The sequence below is a fragment of the Ischnura elegans genome, chromosome 6 (assembly GCF_921293095.1).
Source record: "Ischnura elegans chromosome 6, ioIscEleg1.1, whole genome shotgun sequence".
Taxonomy (NCBI): Eukaryota; Metazoa; Arthropoda; class Insecta; order Odonata; family Coenagrionidae; genus Ischnura; species Ischnura elegans.
Window position 1 is genome coordinate 56,310,089 of NC_060251.1, and position 16,710 is coordinate 56,326,798.

General features: G+C 36.9%; 1 protein-coding gene across 1 annotated transcript in view; it reads right to left on the reverse strand.

Moving 5' to 3' along the window:
* Positions 1–1,599: 1,599 nt before the first annotated feature.
* LOC124160737 overlaps positions 1,600–16,710 on the reverse strand; it is a 30,979-nt gene continuing 15,868 nt past the window's right edge. The window contains exons 7-15 of the mRNA XM_046536733.1: positions 15,613–15,779; positions 15,318–15,399; positions 12,254–12,397; positions 10,948–11,357; positions 8,780–8,934; positions 7,097–8,147; positions 5,688–5,836; positions 4,509–4,611; positions 1,600–3,457 (exon numbers count right to left, since the gene is read on the reverse strand). Coding sequence (XP_046392689.1) covers positions 2,279–3,457; positions 4,509–4,611; positions 5,688–5,836; positions 7,097–8,147; positions 8,780–8,934; positions 10,948–11,357; positions 12,254–12,397; positions 15,318–15,399; positions 15,613–15,779 — 3,440 coding nt within the window. The 3' untranslated portion in view covers positions 1,600–2,278. The remainder of the gene's footprint in view (positions 3,458–4,508; positions 4,612–5,687; positions 5,837–7,096; positions 8,148–8,779; positions 8,935–10,947; positions 11,358–12,253; positions 12,398–15,317; positions 15,400–15,612; positions 15,780–16,710) is intronic.

Genomic DNA, 16,710 nt, shown 5'->3' on the forward strand with positions numbered 1-16,710 from the left:
TTTTTTTTTTAAACTTTCTCCCTGTTTTGGACCCCCCTCCCAGAGAACAAAATTCCTGGTTACACCACAACTGGGGGGCTTGAACTCATTGCCCTACTCCACTCACACTATGGTCTTAGTTCAGTTAAAGCCTAAATCACAAGTTCATTTTTTTCCATCCCTTTCAAGGGACGGTTCCAGCAATTGCTCCGAATGATTGCGAAAAAAACGATTGTTTCACGTGATCATTTTCCACTAATGATCAAGGGTAGGAAAACCTTACCTCACTCAAATTGCTTGATCAAACTTCAATTCCCTGTTTTCAACCATAAATTCAATTATCTCCTTCTCTTGCATGTAGATACTAAAACTCATTCATTTGCTCGAGAAAACTCTCATGATTTCTGCAATGAGGAAAGAAAATCAAAATTACATGGGAAGCTTTTAAGAGTTGAAACACATTAAGCTTTCTTGGGAGGAAATTTAGCATGGAAACTAAATACAGATAAAATAGGTAAATTAATAGTTTTTGTATCTTTGTTAAGGAATTTTGCAGGTTTTTCACACCCCCTTCTTGTGTGGGTGTTTTACTGCAGTGGGTTTTTTTCCTATAAGGGTGAAAGTCAGTATCCTTAGGTTTTTCATTTCCATCATCATTCAATAAAAAAATAATGAACAAATAAAAATATGACTGGTTGAAATTAATTAGTTTTTTTTTAACAATAACTAGAATGAGGAACATAATAAGGCATTTGAGAAATAATTAATTACCAAGTATATATTCACGTGAGGAGATCAATTTTTCTCTATTAATCAACCAAAAAACCATAATTAAACGTCACAGTGTGATATGTGACTTCAACTTTTTATCACATGGATTGACCAAAGCAAACCATCTAGAAATTATTAGCTTAGTATAAAGAATGTACCAGAAGCATTCCATGATAAGAAATGAAAAAATTTGAATTGCGTTAATAGATACATAGAAATTAATTACTTCCAATATCATTATTTAGTGAATGCTTAGCACATAAATTTGCATTACCCACATGATAATTTAGTTTTTAGCAAGAAGTTGGATAATGACTCAAAATTAAGGAAATTGCAATGCATTTCAATTTTAAGACAATTTGTGCCACCATTTTCTCCAATTTACAAGAGGCACAAATGTGTAAATCGTTTGTAGTTGATGTTGAGCTAAGATTTCCACTGAATGGGTGTGAACTAAGATTACATGCGCAAGCCAGCCAAAATTTTATATGTAATTTGCTTAAATATGTTAATCAATTATCTGGTCAATGAAAAATTTCTCCAAAGATTAGTGCTCATGATCTCTTACACAAGAAAGTTAAGTCATCACATTGATAATATTCAAGTCAGAAGTGATTGAAGTTAAATATTAGCTAGTCTGAACATACATACAAACCTTTAAATAATAAAATGTTTTGGCATTTAGTTTCTCACCATTCTTGAAAATAAAATAGTCAAGTAATTAATTACAAAATAATGGACAACAACAAATGCCATAAAGGGCATTACTATTTGCCATTTAGTAACAAATCCAAAATTACTATGGTAGAATTATTTCAATCACGGAAAAAGGCATTACTTTTATTTTATAAAATAATTTATTTTCATTGGACAAATAGTAAAATAAGTGAATAATGCATGAAAACATGATTGCCTCATGAGTTCATTTAATACTTATTTAGCAGACATTTCCACTCAGCTAGGTTAGTTGTATTGAATATATACATACAGACAACAAACTAAATAAATCAGATATCTTGCCAAGCATATATTGCACTGATGATGACTGATAAACTTCACCTACCATTTAGCTATCTTTGATGAATTTAATAATGAGAAAACAAAGATGAATAAAACATTTCTGAGGTCAAGAATATATTCCTAGCATTTTTCAGGCTATTTGTGAGCCATTGTCAAAAATAAAAAAAATGACAGCCAGTTTTTGCATGTCATGAATCTATCTACCTATTTCTCTCCATTAAATTAGGATAGAAGTTAATTAAGCTCTGTACATTCAACATTATAAATTAAAATATACATATCTACACAAATACTTCAACAAAAACAAATAACTGTTAAGGAAAAACAGAAATTAAAAGGGAATAAAATTTTGGTGATACTCCAAATATTTATCAAGCAGATAGAAATAATAAGCTGACGGTAAAGTAAGCTGGTCAAACAAATGTTAGTAGTCAAACATAAAAAAGAATAACAATGAAAATAAATATTAACTTCCCAACAAAAAATAAAATTACATTTTTTCTTTCCCCTAGTGAGGAGTCCTCTGGTTGTCATCAGACAAATTCTTCCATTCGGTACCATCAGATGTATTGCCACCACTGATAGACGAGGGTGCTGAGTCACCAATGAAAGGAAAACCAGATCGGGCACCCCTGCTTCTCTGCTCCCCAGAATTGGACGAGGATGACCCATCACCACTGAAGCTATGCTTTGGCGTTGAATGCTTCAGCATTAATTCAGGAGTACCTTTGGGAACGGCAGGAGATTCCACGTGAGATCTGTCCACACCTGGACTTAATTTCTCCTTTAATAACGTTAGTTCCGGGAAACTCTTGCCCATATTCCTGAATGCACCTGGTGGTAAAATACTTCCCGTCCCAGGCTGGTGTTCGGGGAGAAAGAAGGATCCTGAACCGTGCGAATAGGTGAATTCCTTGAAGGATGCGATCGGTGTGGACTGAAAGTCTGCCGGCTCCAAACCCATCTCCTTGAGGAAGCCCCCCCTGCCCACCGATTGATCCCCACTCTGCTGTGACTTGGCACTGGATGTTCCGATACAGAGATCTTTGAAGGAACCCAGTGGGGTGAACTGCAAACTAGATTTCTGGAGTTCTGAATCACCTGCCATACCCTTCAATTCTCGTTCAGCCACAATTGTTGGACTACTACCCCCAACGGTAGGTGATGTCCTACGATCATCTTTTGGGGGACTGGATACAGGAGAAACCGAGGCGCTGCGAGACTTTTTTCCAGGAGAACCTGATTGTGAAGATGTGGCAGAGGATGCATTACCAGATTCAGATGAAATTCTTCTCTTTAAAATGCTAGGCGAGATTCCTAATATTCTTAAAGCATCATCCAGGTTACAGGGAAATTCAGCAGAGTTGTCTAAAGAGGAAAATGACAAGGGCAGTGACACATCTGATTTATCCTCTTCCTCAACCACATCTTGCTTTGGTGATTTGGTCCGGTCAGTCAAAATTCTGGCCTCTGCAGAATCTTTCAAAACTATTGATATGTCTGAAGAGGGTTTCTCAGCAACATCTGTAACTGATTCCTTATCTTCCGCCAAACTGCCCACAGGTACCTTCTCCAGGAAAAGCACAGGAGACCTGATCCCAATTGCTTTTAAAACTTCAGATTCCTTAAATGGGTCTTCCAAAGGCTCTTGCTGATGCTGTGTGCTAATGACTGATGTAGAATATTCCTGAAAGATGACAAAAATACTTATTGACATGCTCAATGTATAGATATTTTAGCTTGAGAGCTTCAATAATTGTATTTAAAATGCCACAGAAGAGATATAGCAAAAATATAAGATAAAGTGTTTTGCTATTACATAACAAAATTATATTTAATTTTTATTACAATTACAAAATTATTTTTAAATTTACAATATTATATTTAAATTTTGGCAATATTATAACTCAAGAAATAACACTTAAAGTAAGTATCATCCTTAGAGATAATATAGAGATATATTACCTAAACATGATTACCAGAAAAGCATTTCATTGCAAATTAAATATTCAAAAGTCAATTTTTCAAACACTTTCTCTAAGTTTAATCCCTAACACCATATTTCAACACATAAATTTGTGTGGATAAAAGAATATTTTTAGCAATCAAAGCAAATGATACCATTATCATAAATTTGACTAATATCTTACCAATTAAGGCTGACGGAAAATTTTAAAATAAAATAATTTCCTTTCTGTAAAATAAACTAATTCATCAGTTATGTGTATATTTCGGCAATTTCTCAATGAACTTTGACTTCAAGGTCAAAAAACACTTAAATTCCAATAAGACAGTGCCGTATTGGCCTCCAGGTTAACTTGACAGTGTAAGAATCACCACTCTTGAGCAGCTTGGGCATTGTGGCAAATGAAACATACACTATGTGATGTAAAACTTGGTAAAGATAATAAAAATGAAATTCCCTGAGAGCAATACAATATCCAGTCAGCTAAGCGAGACAAGAAGTGGCTATCATTTTTTTTATGATAAAAAAAATCTAGATGCAGAGGGTGTCATAGTAGCTATTTCATCTAACTTCAATTCGCTCGGTGTAACATCTTGGAGGCAAAGGTGCAAAAATGATCCTCCTTCTACAGGTGCTTTGTAAATGTAAATCCATGTAAAGGCTCCATCTTAATATACAGAAACTGTAAGAAGACTTTTGACAGCACAGTAGACTATTGTGTCACTTCATTGAGCTAATTTGTCTTGTTAAGATTTAAAATTGAAAAGCTCACCTCCCCTTTCTTCTGTCCAGCAAGAGAAGTTGCACTGAACAACCTGGAATCAACTTCCGCAATAGTAGAAAGCTCATGAGGTATTTGAAATTCACTGCCAATCCTATTAAAATGAAGGAGAAAATTTTAAGATCAGAAAAGTTCACAGTTTATCATTATGCTCATAAAAACAGCCACGCTCACATAATTATAGACTAAAAAAAGCAATGAACTATACAAAATTATAATAAAAACACTATCAACTAAAGCCTAAATATAGTTTTAAAAAGTAGACCAAATACAATATCTAATTATAGATAGGGTTACAAAAATTTCTTAACCTTTGGTTTGACATAAAATATCATCTGAAACTGACCCTAACAAAAACAATAATTAGGACACATTGAAAGGCAGTTATAAAAACCAAGTAGAAAGTGATCAATAGTAGAATTGTCCATAAAGTTGATGGAGGCTAATGGCAAATTCTTTCACAAAAAAATTTCATGTATACAACATCTATACCTCATGGCAAGGGAAGAGAGGTAATAAAATATATTAAAAAACACAGCAGTTGGGCTTGTCATATTAACATATACATAAATATAAAAGGTAGTTGTATGAAAAGCCAACTTAAATACACAGTTTAGCTGAAAGCCAATGACAACACTCAAACCATGTGAGTGCTGAAAACGCTGATGTTAAAATGGAAACAGCAAAAAGTTCGAAAATTACTCAAAGCCTTAATAATTTATTCTATTCTAAGCCTTCCCAGATAATTCTCCTTACCTTGAGTACTGACTTCCAAAAGAAAATAGCACTTAGAATACAAACACTTTCCTTATAATTGCAAAATTATTGAATAATTATTACATATATCTCCTAACACTTGTACAATTGAAACAATGAGAAATGAATGATGCTATTCAAGAAAGGAATTTTTCACATTCTCAGGATAAATATGTATCTCAATGAGACATACTTATTTTCCTACAAAATTACTACTAATAAAGCCAATTTTTTTACGCAAAACATGAAAAATAAGCAATTGATGATGACCTCCCACTAATGACTAATGGCAAAAAAACCAACAATATGTACATGCCAATAAAAATCTAAATAAAAGAAATTGGATGGTCTTAAGCAACAAACAATGACAGGAAACACTGAAAGGACGGAGAAAGTAGTAGAGAATTAAATTACCATGTTCCTCCTTTCAAGGCTGTCGGTGGAGGACCAGCTTTGGCATTGCCATTCCTCAGAGTGGATTTCACCTCTTCACTAGGTTTAAAGGATTTCTTAGGCTCTGAGAGGGTTAAAGAGTCCAGGAACAATTTTTCCAATAAGGAATCCTAAAATTAAAGACAAACCAATTGTAATTACTCTGACAGCAGAGAAGTATATATAACCAACATATTTGCAAACATAACTGCCAATTTAAGACATTCTAATAAGCTTCACAAATGGCATTAATTAGCACACTGCATGCATACATTATGGGGTACTCAGGACTACATCCTTCATGTAGCCCAGTGTAGCTATGTTATGCCATTTTAATTATTAAGTTCTTCTGATGTTTTTTTGGTCAAATGATCAAAAAATCATAAATACGTACTTGAATAATGTTCTACCATAGTGGTCAATAATGCTTTATATGTAATAATAGGATTTTTAATACATAAATCCTTGAGTACCAGGAAGGTTAGGTAGAACGCAACTCAAACCTATCAGCAAAAATTATATGAAAATTGATTAAACTCTTCTCCTCTAAACATCTTTTCTTCAAAGGAAAGAAATAATCAGAAGTTTAGGTAAAAGGACTAAACTTCCAGATAGTTTCATATTTTCTAAAACATAGCACAGTATAAATGAACCACAATAATGTCTGCCAATATACCTACAATGCATAAAATCAATCTCTAATAACTTAATAGAAAGCCTTCTACTAAATGCACAGATGTATATGAACTAATCAGAAAAACTCTTCAATCAGGGTACTTCTTTACGGCAGTTTAAATGCTTGTAAAATCTTTCTTTAAACTTTAAGCTTTAAATGTTTTCAAACTCTTTCCTGCAATAAGTCTTAATTATCAAGCTATGCTATCAATAACAGACACTTAATTACTTCCACATTACACATACATATTTTTAAAAAATTTCTATTTTTTGACCAATTTCAACTATTACACCATTATCAAGTACAGAAAATTTACTTGGTTGTACTTGATAATGGTGTAACAGCCAAACCTGTTCAAAAAATAGAAAAAAAAATTTAAAATATATAATGGAAGTAACAAAGTGTCTGTCATTGACAAATTGGAGCCCTTCCACCACGTACAAGCTTCAAGTTTTGAAACATAATGAAGACACACTTTTGTATGATCCACAGGAGTTTTAACTATGTCGAAACTTGGGTCGGTAATTAAAACTCCTGTGGAGCATACAAAAGTGTGTCTTCATTATGTTTCCTGTCACCAAGTTCCACCAAGTATCGCCTTCCAGCCTTAAGTTGTTCAAGTTTTGATTTAATCAAGCTACGTATTACACTAAAACTGCCTGAAGTATTGCGACTATTGCACTAATACCAAAAATCTAAGTAATAAAATACTGACCTCAGACTCTTCATCACTCCTTCCGCTGCTACGAGATGAATCCAACGATTCTCTCCCGTCACTTTCCCCAAGATGTACCTCTGAGCCTTTCGCTTGATATTCAGGAACATCACTCCTTTCACCTTCCTTCACACTATCACTTCTCTTGGTCACATTAGCAGCGTCTTCATCACCGCTTTTAGGGGACAAACTTGCACTAAATTCTGAATCACTGTTTGATGACTGGAACGATGTCATGAGCCTTTTCCTCATTTCTCGAATTTCCTCCAGCTTGGCACCGAGCAGAGAAATTCTTTTCGAATGCAGAACAGATAACTCATCATACTCTGGAGAGGGAGGAGGTGGGCTAGGAGGTATAGAGGGGACATGGGGTATTAACTGCACAGGGCTCTGCAACTCCCTAACAGGAACACTAGGATCACTCCGAGGAGGCATTACACTTGATTTTAACTCAGCCAATGACTTGGCAATATCACGGTCAAGGGAAAGTCTGAGAGACTTATCACTTTCCTCTGTTCGACTGATGATGTGCCTATCCACGACTGGAGAAACCTTTCTTATTGTCCTACCATCCACAGTTGATGCTGGGCTGATAGTTCTCTCATCTCTGCACGGAGACAATGTGACCTGAACTTCTTGATCCACGACCGCATCTTCAAAGCTTGTTCCAACACCTTTATCTTCACACTTTTTCACGGCCGAAGGATCTTCCACCACTTCAGCCGCAGCACTAGAATCAGATATGCTGGGAGTGGACAAGAGAACAACAGGGGATGAGACGTCACTCACGCTAAGTTCAGCCACACTCTCGCGAGACATTGAGAGAAGCTTCTGAATATAATTGAGAAGCAGGCGATTTCCTTTCCCCCTAGCATTTCTTTGCTCCTCCACCCATTTTTCCAGCCTCTTCCTCTGAGATTTGACTTCCTCCAGAATCAACTTGGCTCGGTCACTGTCCATAATTTCCTGGTCGGTTGGCAGTCTCGCACATGAAGTATCACTCTGGGTTCTATCCAAATCTGTCCTCAGCGCTTTTTCTCCTTTCCTTCCACTGAAATGAATCCGTTTGCATTGATAATTCCTCTAGCATACAACCATGCCACAATCAGAAGCCCAGACAGTACAGTGTAGCAGTCAAGGATAACAATAGAGATATGGGCATTCAGCATCAAATTTGGGGGGGGGGGGGGGGGGAAGGGTGGGTCATTACCTGGATCCAGGGAGTATGTAATACCCCCAGGAAGAGAGGGGTGCTTCTACTAAAACTCAAGCTTCACTCACATTTGTGACTTGTAACCATACATTTGCATGTACACAGTGCCAAAATGCATAGCTATATGTACTCTACACCTAATTGGTGAATAAATTGTTTAAAGGGAAACTCGCTAAATTGTAAAAATTATACTTTTCTGTATACATACTTAAAAAACCATGTTTAACTGTATAACTAACCGAAGTTAAATGCACAATTCATATAACATGTAATTTGAGGAATGACTTATACACACTAAATCACTAACAACCTTACACTGAATAAATACATATTAATATTATCCACTTGAACCCAATAGCTCAATAATATAAAAATCATGAATACTGATCTCCAGCTTTGTGAAACTATATTTACTGCATATTTACAAGGAGCATTACAGCAACTTCATGTACCATCTAAAAGAAACATACCTTTTCTTCCTATCGGCCATTATATTCAAATCTTTGTCAGCTCGTGCTGTTTGATCAGCAACATTATCCCATCTTTCCTTTCTTTTGCGAGACACCTTATCATCCAGAAATTTGACTGAACGTCTTTCTTGTCTACCCAGATGCTTATCCTCCACCTAAATTGAAGAAAGGATGAATAAGATGAAGAACTAAAATGCTTTGATAAAAAATTGCCTTAAATACAAAAATCAGCTTATTTAAAGCTATTTTGGCAGGTAACCTCAAGGACAAAAGGCGTAACTGAGAAATAAATACACAAGGCACATTTTAGTCATCAAGACCACCAGCCATCAGGTTTCAATAAAAAACTAGAGGTACAAATGACAAGTGAGGAGATAAGGTAAATAAGTGAAGAAATGACAACATGATAAGGGTACACCCTAAACTTATTCCACAAATGAGGTTTTACATGAGCAATTATGGCCAATGGACGATTGAATAGTCTAATCAAAAAGGTTTGCACTAAATGAGCAGGAATGCAGCAGATTGGTAAAAAAGTATGATTCAATGGATAGACTGCTTTACGAATGTAAACAAATGAAAATAAAACAAAATGTAGTGGATTCCATGTCAAGCACAACCTACTCCACTAATGCAATCTTAAACCTTTAAAAAATTCATAAAATAATAATTCTGAATGATGCAGTAATTATGTACAATATTATGAGAGATATGATTGTTGTTCAAATTTTGCTCCTTCTGAGACTCTAACTACACCAAGCAGACTTTGATGGCCGAGTGATAACAATTCCCACCCACCAAATCAAAAGCTTTACCAGGGCGAATCCCTCTGGGATTCGCCCTGGTAAAGCTTGATGACAAGTAATGACCGATTACCCATGCCATCGATGGTGGGATTTCCACCATCCATGGCATAGATATAAGTGTTTCCCAACAAGTAAATTACATACATCTAAGAACAACATAGTCCTAAATGTCCTAGTTAGAAAATATATAAATTCTATTTCTAAACTGGGGAAAATTGGTGCCAATCAATTCATTGCAACACTTTTGGATTCAACTACATATACAAGGCGGAGAAAAATTATGTCATGGAATATAAACCCTGGGTAGCTGATGCCAGTAGGAACCAAAATTATTAATCATGTTTAGGTCGAAAACTCACCATTTTTAAACAACAGAAACTTTGAGCAAAGCACTCCGATTGGCCTCGAGTTTACCCTGCCCCCCGGATGCTCTGGATAACTCATGACTACGAATGCTTTGCCAGTACATATTTGCCTTTGCCTTTGTCTAGAGCATCCAGCAACAGGGCAAACTTAAGGCCAATCGGATTGCTTGGCTCAAAGATTTTGTACTTTAAAAAATGGTGCATTTTTGACCAAAATATTGTTATATCCCAACTTATTTTCCTTGCTGATTAAATTCTCACATTCTTTTCTGATGCGTGGCAATTTTGCTAGCTGATTAAATTTTCATTGCAAGCATACTCTTTGTGTGATGCGTGTCTATTGCTTAGGCTGATTCCATTCCTGCTATCCATGCATCCTCTTTGTGTGATGCCTGGCAATTGTTCAATCCGACCCAGTCCGTCTTACAATTTGCCTTATTTTGGTTTATGCATGAGTCTCTGGAACTTTCAATTTTGCCTGTACAGTGCTGATTGTGCGGAATACATTTTTGACAGTCGGTGCAGGTGCCCTTTTCAGAAAAGAATGGCGCATGAGTGGAAAATTTTAGCATGCACACGGGGGTGGTCGGATACCGCAATTCCTTAAAAACTGCAAGGTGTCAAGTGTCAGGACCCATGTAGAGGATTCCCGCAGAGCCATGGAAGGAAAGCTCGTTGATTGATCCAGTGTATCCAAGTGAGGAGATCACTCTTGTCCAAGAAACAACAGTCTAAAATACACTCCTTGTGGCAAACTCTATATCATTCATTTCTCACCGATACTGTCCCTCCGAGAGGACCACCTTCGCAGCCCATAATCCCTTAGTATCAGTCAAGATCCCAAGTCTGAGTCGCTCCTTATCCAGCTGTCTACCAGAGGACACGACAGCGTCATAAGTAATTTTTGCTCCTACTGGAATTAGCTATCCGGGGTTAAAATTCTGTGACACAATTTTTCTCCCTGTATAAGCCAATTTACTGAAAATAAAATTCTCACCTGCTTTGGCTTTGTTTCCTTCTTATCTCCAGCAACCCACTTCACCCTTTCACCTCGAGACTTATGATGCTCGGGAGCCTTCTGCAGAGTAACTGTAGGTCTTGAACTTCCCTCCTCCTCTACGCCTGTTGTATCTTTTTCAGATGATTCCTCATCCACCTTGAACACTACACGAACTTCTTCTAATCCCCACGATGAAGTAGAGTTACTTGATACAGTCCCATTGGAGTCCCGACTCTCTCTATCTTTCTTGGCTTTCTGCAACAGTATGTCAACCTCCTCAAGAGTCTTCCCCTTCACTTCAAATGAATTTTTGTACACGGAACTCTTCCTTTTGCTTTTGGACTTCTCTTTCTCAGTTTTTTCCGTCTCTGATTTTCCTTCCTTGGGTTTTTCTTTCTCAACAGTTTCTGAAAAAAGAAAGAAAAACGATTTTTTTAATTTCATGGCGTAAAAAATTTATCTTAGAATGTGATTCAAAATAGGGGCACAGCAATGGGAATATCTTCGAAGAATTTACGATCACATAAAAAATGACTAAAGGCCATTTTACATGGGGCACGTACTTGCACCATCTGACGTGTGTGCGAAGGCTCAGTCATAATTGCATCATGTAAAGCAGTGAATTGCTAGAACACATGCGAGAATGCGTGGACGTGAGATGGCGAAATAGCCCCTGCACTGTCTGCCTGATTTGAGATGAAAAGGCCCTTTAATGTTTGATTGAAATACATTTAGGAAACATAAATAACAACCACCTCATAAGTCGAAAGATAATACAATTGACCATCTTGAAAATTATTAGTCAAAATCATTTGGTCTCAACAATTGTCTGAAATGAGTAAAACACAAAAATACCTGAGTTATAGAGGAAATAGAATTGCTTTATCAAGTCTACCCCAAAGAAACTTTATTACTTGCATACCTCCATTTAATAGCCTGTTTTTTCAAATGAATTTGGATCTGTAAATATCTGAGAATTCTACATCTGATATCTTACACACATATTGATTGTTGAAGAGTTCACTTTTTGGAAATTCATCGATGGTAATGATACTAGCAGCTGTAGTAACTTTCTACACTATTTTATTTGCTCGACCAATTTCAATGTTTACACAGCAATATCAAGAGCTGTCTTATCAGTAATGATGTGTAAACATAGAAACCGGTTGAGCAAATAGTAAGGAAAATAACTACAGCAGCTTGTAACATTACCATAGACACAGATGGATCCATCCATGCCTAATACTTTTCATCAGATTTACGCTGGAGGAGATCAAATCTAAACTTTGCAAAAAATAATTACCTAAAGGCAAAACCTGAGTCTTAGTTTTTCCTTGTGATAATGTGCACCACCAGGCCACTTTTCCTTTGTCAGGCTCACTTGAGGGCTTATGATCAACCTCATCTCCTTCTTTCCTGCATCGATCACTCTTGACACGCTCACTTCCTGCAATAAAAAAGGACGAATGAGAAACAAAAAAATTAAACAAAAACACAGATACCTTTGACTGCAATTTATTGAGGGGTTTCATTTGATGTTTCGCAGAAATTATAATTACAATAAAGCAGACTCCCAATTATTCGGCTGCAGTTTATCCGGGTGGCGGATTATCCGTGCATGATTTTCACTCTCGCTCAATTTTTTCCGCAATCTTTTTAAAAAAATTGGACGCAAAATCATCGGAATTACGGAATAAATGCTAGGATACAACGCGCTTATTATTCTCATTAGAACCCCCTTTGTAAAACGGAAGTGATCACGCGCTAGTTGCATTCATGAGAGCACCGTGTCCCTGTTTTCCAAGCCTCGCAGTGTGCGACAGGGGTCCTTGATCACAGATACACGTCGCGCAGCAGTTGCAACCCGGGCAACTTGAGCGAGACGCGAGTACATGGCGTGGTGCCTGACAGTGTAGTTTCCGATGTTGAGCAGTGGTTTTGAGGCATTTGTGCAAACCACTTTTCTGTAATGATCACACGACCATGGATACATGGTTTTCGAAACCAGGCCTTACATGGAGCATTAACAATACCAGTTCAACCATGCTATTACCGCTAAAAAGATCGCGAACTGGCGAAGAAAGCTCTGAATGAGTCCGGGAAGCACTCTTAAATAACAGAATAACTGCATAGATAATAATACAGTGGAACTTGGTTAGTACGTTTCTGAAGGGACCACGAAAAATGAACGTACTAACCAGGAAAACGTACTAACGAGGAAAGTAAATAATAGCAGTCGGGGTTATTGCAATCAGTGAAAAAGTCGTCATAATTACAATTACTATCGGTAGTTCTCATAGGATCGCCTTCCTGAACTCTTTTCACATTTAAAATCAAGAAAATGAGCGCTACATTGAAAAACAATACCATGTGAATAAAAATCGCAATTTTTCATAGATTTCCGAAGACGATTCCAAGATTACGGCGTCTATCTCCCGTGATTTATCCTATATATATTTACAGAACGAGGACGAGTGAAGCTCAGACAAGCGAAGACAAGTCATTTTTCTTTCTCACAGCGTACTCGGAGAATATAACAACAACCCGGAGTAAGTCAACTGGTTTTTTAAACATCATAAAAATTGGGCAAAATTATATTGACTTTCAAATTATGGCAACAGCCGTAGACATTCGCTTCTGGAATGATACCATTTCGATTGTAAAATCGATCGATATATCGACTGATGTCACGCAAGATTATTAGATTACGACGTAATTACAAGAAAATTTTATATTAGACAGTTGAAATTTACTTTCAAAATTTGTCTAATGTTGTCTGCTTTCGTTCCGAGATCAGGTACTTTTAAGCTAAGCTTCGCGTTGAGATCCAGAGGACCGTCTGCTCCCGCAACAGTAGTCAAGTAAATACGCACGACGTCGAGTTTATGGAGCAGTACTGCTTTAGATAATGTGGGAATTGTCTAATACCGTTAAGACTCATTTCTTCATCATGATAACTCGTGCAATAGCAACAATTGCCAACTCACGAACTTTGTGTGCAGCAGTGGGCACTCACAAGCGCTCCAAAGGCAACAGAAGGTGAGGAGCTCGGGGTGGGGAAAATTGGGGCTTCTTATTGGCTGTAGTTTTTCGTAGTCAGACATTCCCGAAAAATGGGCGCATTTTATTTTTCATCACGTCACAAGAATTCAGAAATGCATTTGGATGAATTACGGTAGAAGAAAGAGATGTGGAATGAATGGAAGAATGTTAATGGCTAATAATAATAAATTAAATCATGAATTCAGACGTTTGCGACCCTTAAGAAGACACTAGAGAACGAATTGCGGGTTGCGTCACGGCAAGCAATTGAGCGTACTAACCAGGAAAGCGCAATTTTTTCAAACGTACTAACCAAATTCTTTTACCTGTATTTTGTTCGGATGGTACCGGGACCGAGGGAAATCGCCGTACTAAGGAGGAAAACGTACTAAGGAGGAACGTACTAACCAAGTTCCACTGTATATTGCTTGTTTTTCGTAAAGTATAAACATTACAAAACATTTAAGAGAAAGCTTGGATTATCCGTGTTTTCCGATTATTCGTGCCGTCTATCCCCGTCATTGGCCCGGATAATCGGGAGTCTACTGTACATAAATATATCCACATCATTAAGACATTCAATGCGGGCCCGATTTTCATTAAAGTCCTCAAAATTGGCTGTTAAAATAAAAAAGAAAAATAGAGGTTTCTGCACCACAACTTCCGTTCAAATTCTGCTTTTTACAAACGGCGCACAAGATTCAAAAGAGGGAAGCTTGCTAAAGGCCATACACGCGATCGGAAGACTCGGAAGTGGATATTAGTCATGTACGGAGGAAGACAAAGGGTTCCAAGCCTGACCGGCAGAGCACGTCAATTGACATGCTCCGTATCTCGGCTTGAACAGGACCACGTCAATTGAGGTGCCACGCACTGAATGTGTTAACCGCTTACGCTGAAATGACAAGTCTAGCTCATCATGAACTTCCGATGGAAAATCGTGCAATGACAAGAGTAGATCATCATCAGATTTTCATAATTTTAGCTCTATTTAGGGGAGCAATAGAAATATGTTGAAAGATTAACAATGTTAAAACCCATTATGTACATTAAGAACTCATGTTTCATGAAATATGATACAGTGGACGAAATAAAAAGATTTTACATGAGTAGGTATAGCAGTGTTTTTGATGTTCTTACGGGAAGAGGTTTCGTTCATTAACAATATGAAATAATCACTTTTTATTTCACTGTTCTGCGCTGATTGCAAACTACAAAATATCATTTCTTTATCTTTCCGTTAGAACCACAGAAAAAATAGAGGATAGGAGCACTATATTCAGAAAATAAATTGAAGTAGAAGGGTTTAATAAAAAAATCCCTACCATTTTCCTCCAAAATGGATCTTGCATTTTCAATTCGCCTTCGCAACTCTTCTCTGGCAGCTTGCAACTCTCGGTCTATATCCTAAATTTAAACAAATATTAAGCATCAAAATGAGAAAAAAAATAACTTCAGATAATATCTTGTTAGTGTGTACTTTTACCATGAAGACATTTTTGATACAGAATCATGCTAATTGATAAACAGTCAACTTTTCCGACTCACTTCCTCAGCATATTAAATCATAAATAAATAATATTATTTAAGTTAAAGGCAGGCTAAGTTAAAGTTACTTACCTCAGCTGATTGTCGTTCACATGGTTTTTCTTCAATTTTTTCAACTGGCGTAATTTCAATTGGTTCATCGGCATTTTTCGTTTTGTCAGATAACACATCACTAGAGTTAATGGTAGGATGAGAGCTACTGCTAGAAGCGTCATATTCTGTAGAGGTAGAGGTTGAAACTGGAAATAAAAAAATTGCTGTTCCAATTATTTCATCAAAATATGCTAAATAAAATATGCAAATCAAAGGGCTAACTTGGACTATAATATACATAGTTACAAAATGTGACTAAAAAAAATTGAACATATCAGGGAAAAATTCTTTCTTCCTGGGAGGAGATGGAAGAGTTGGGAGATGCTAAAATCTGCTTTAGAGATAAAGATGCAAGGCAGGGGAAAAAAGAGAATAAGATTTATAGATACATATGTACAACTAGCAGGACTAGCTGTCAGCTTTTGGGCATTCCACCTTGTTGAGTTGTCCATAGGTGACAACAGTTTCTCCACCCATCCTGCAGGCATCTTCTGACCTGAAGACGCCAGCAGGATGGCTGGAGGAACTGTTGTCAGGTATTGATGACTCAACACGGAGGAAGGCCTGAAAGCCAACTAATATGGAGAAATGCAGTGGAAACCTAAGATCTAACTTCAACCAGCAGGAGTTTTCGGTAAGGATAGTACTCAGAGAAGTGGGAAACTTGGAACTATTAGTCACATGGCACGAATTTTAGGTAAAGGAAGAAAGCAGATATGGTGATGGTCACCCCCTTGAGAGAAATGAGACAGTGAACAAGCATACTCAATGGGTCATGCATTTGAATATGGTCGAGTTTAAAGAAATTTTAGCTAAACTAGGATAATGTTTAATAAATAAACTTGAAATTCTCCTGTACTCTTCCTGTTAAGTCCACTTTAAATGGAGAATTTTGCAAGTTACCCCATCCTATCACCCCACCTCAAAATTGAAGTAAGGCGGTGAGCGGAAAATGCTAAACAGCAAACAATAGAAAAATAATTTCCATATACTGTGCACATGATCAGCTTACATCCCGCTTCACAACACTGATCGTTACCTATATGGTCCATGCATGCGCAGACTAAAAATGCCATG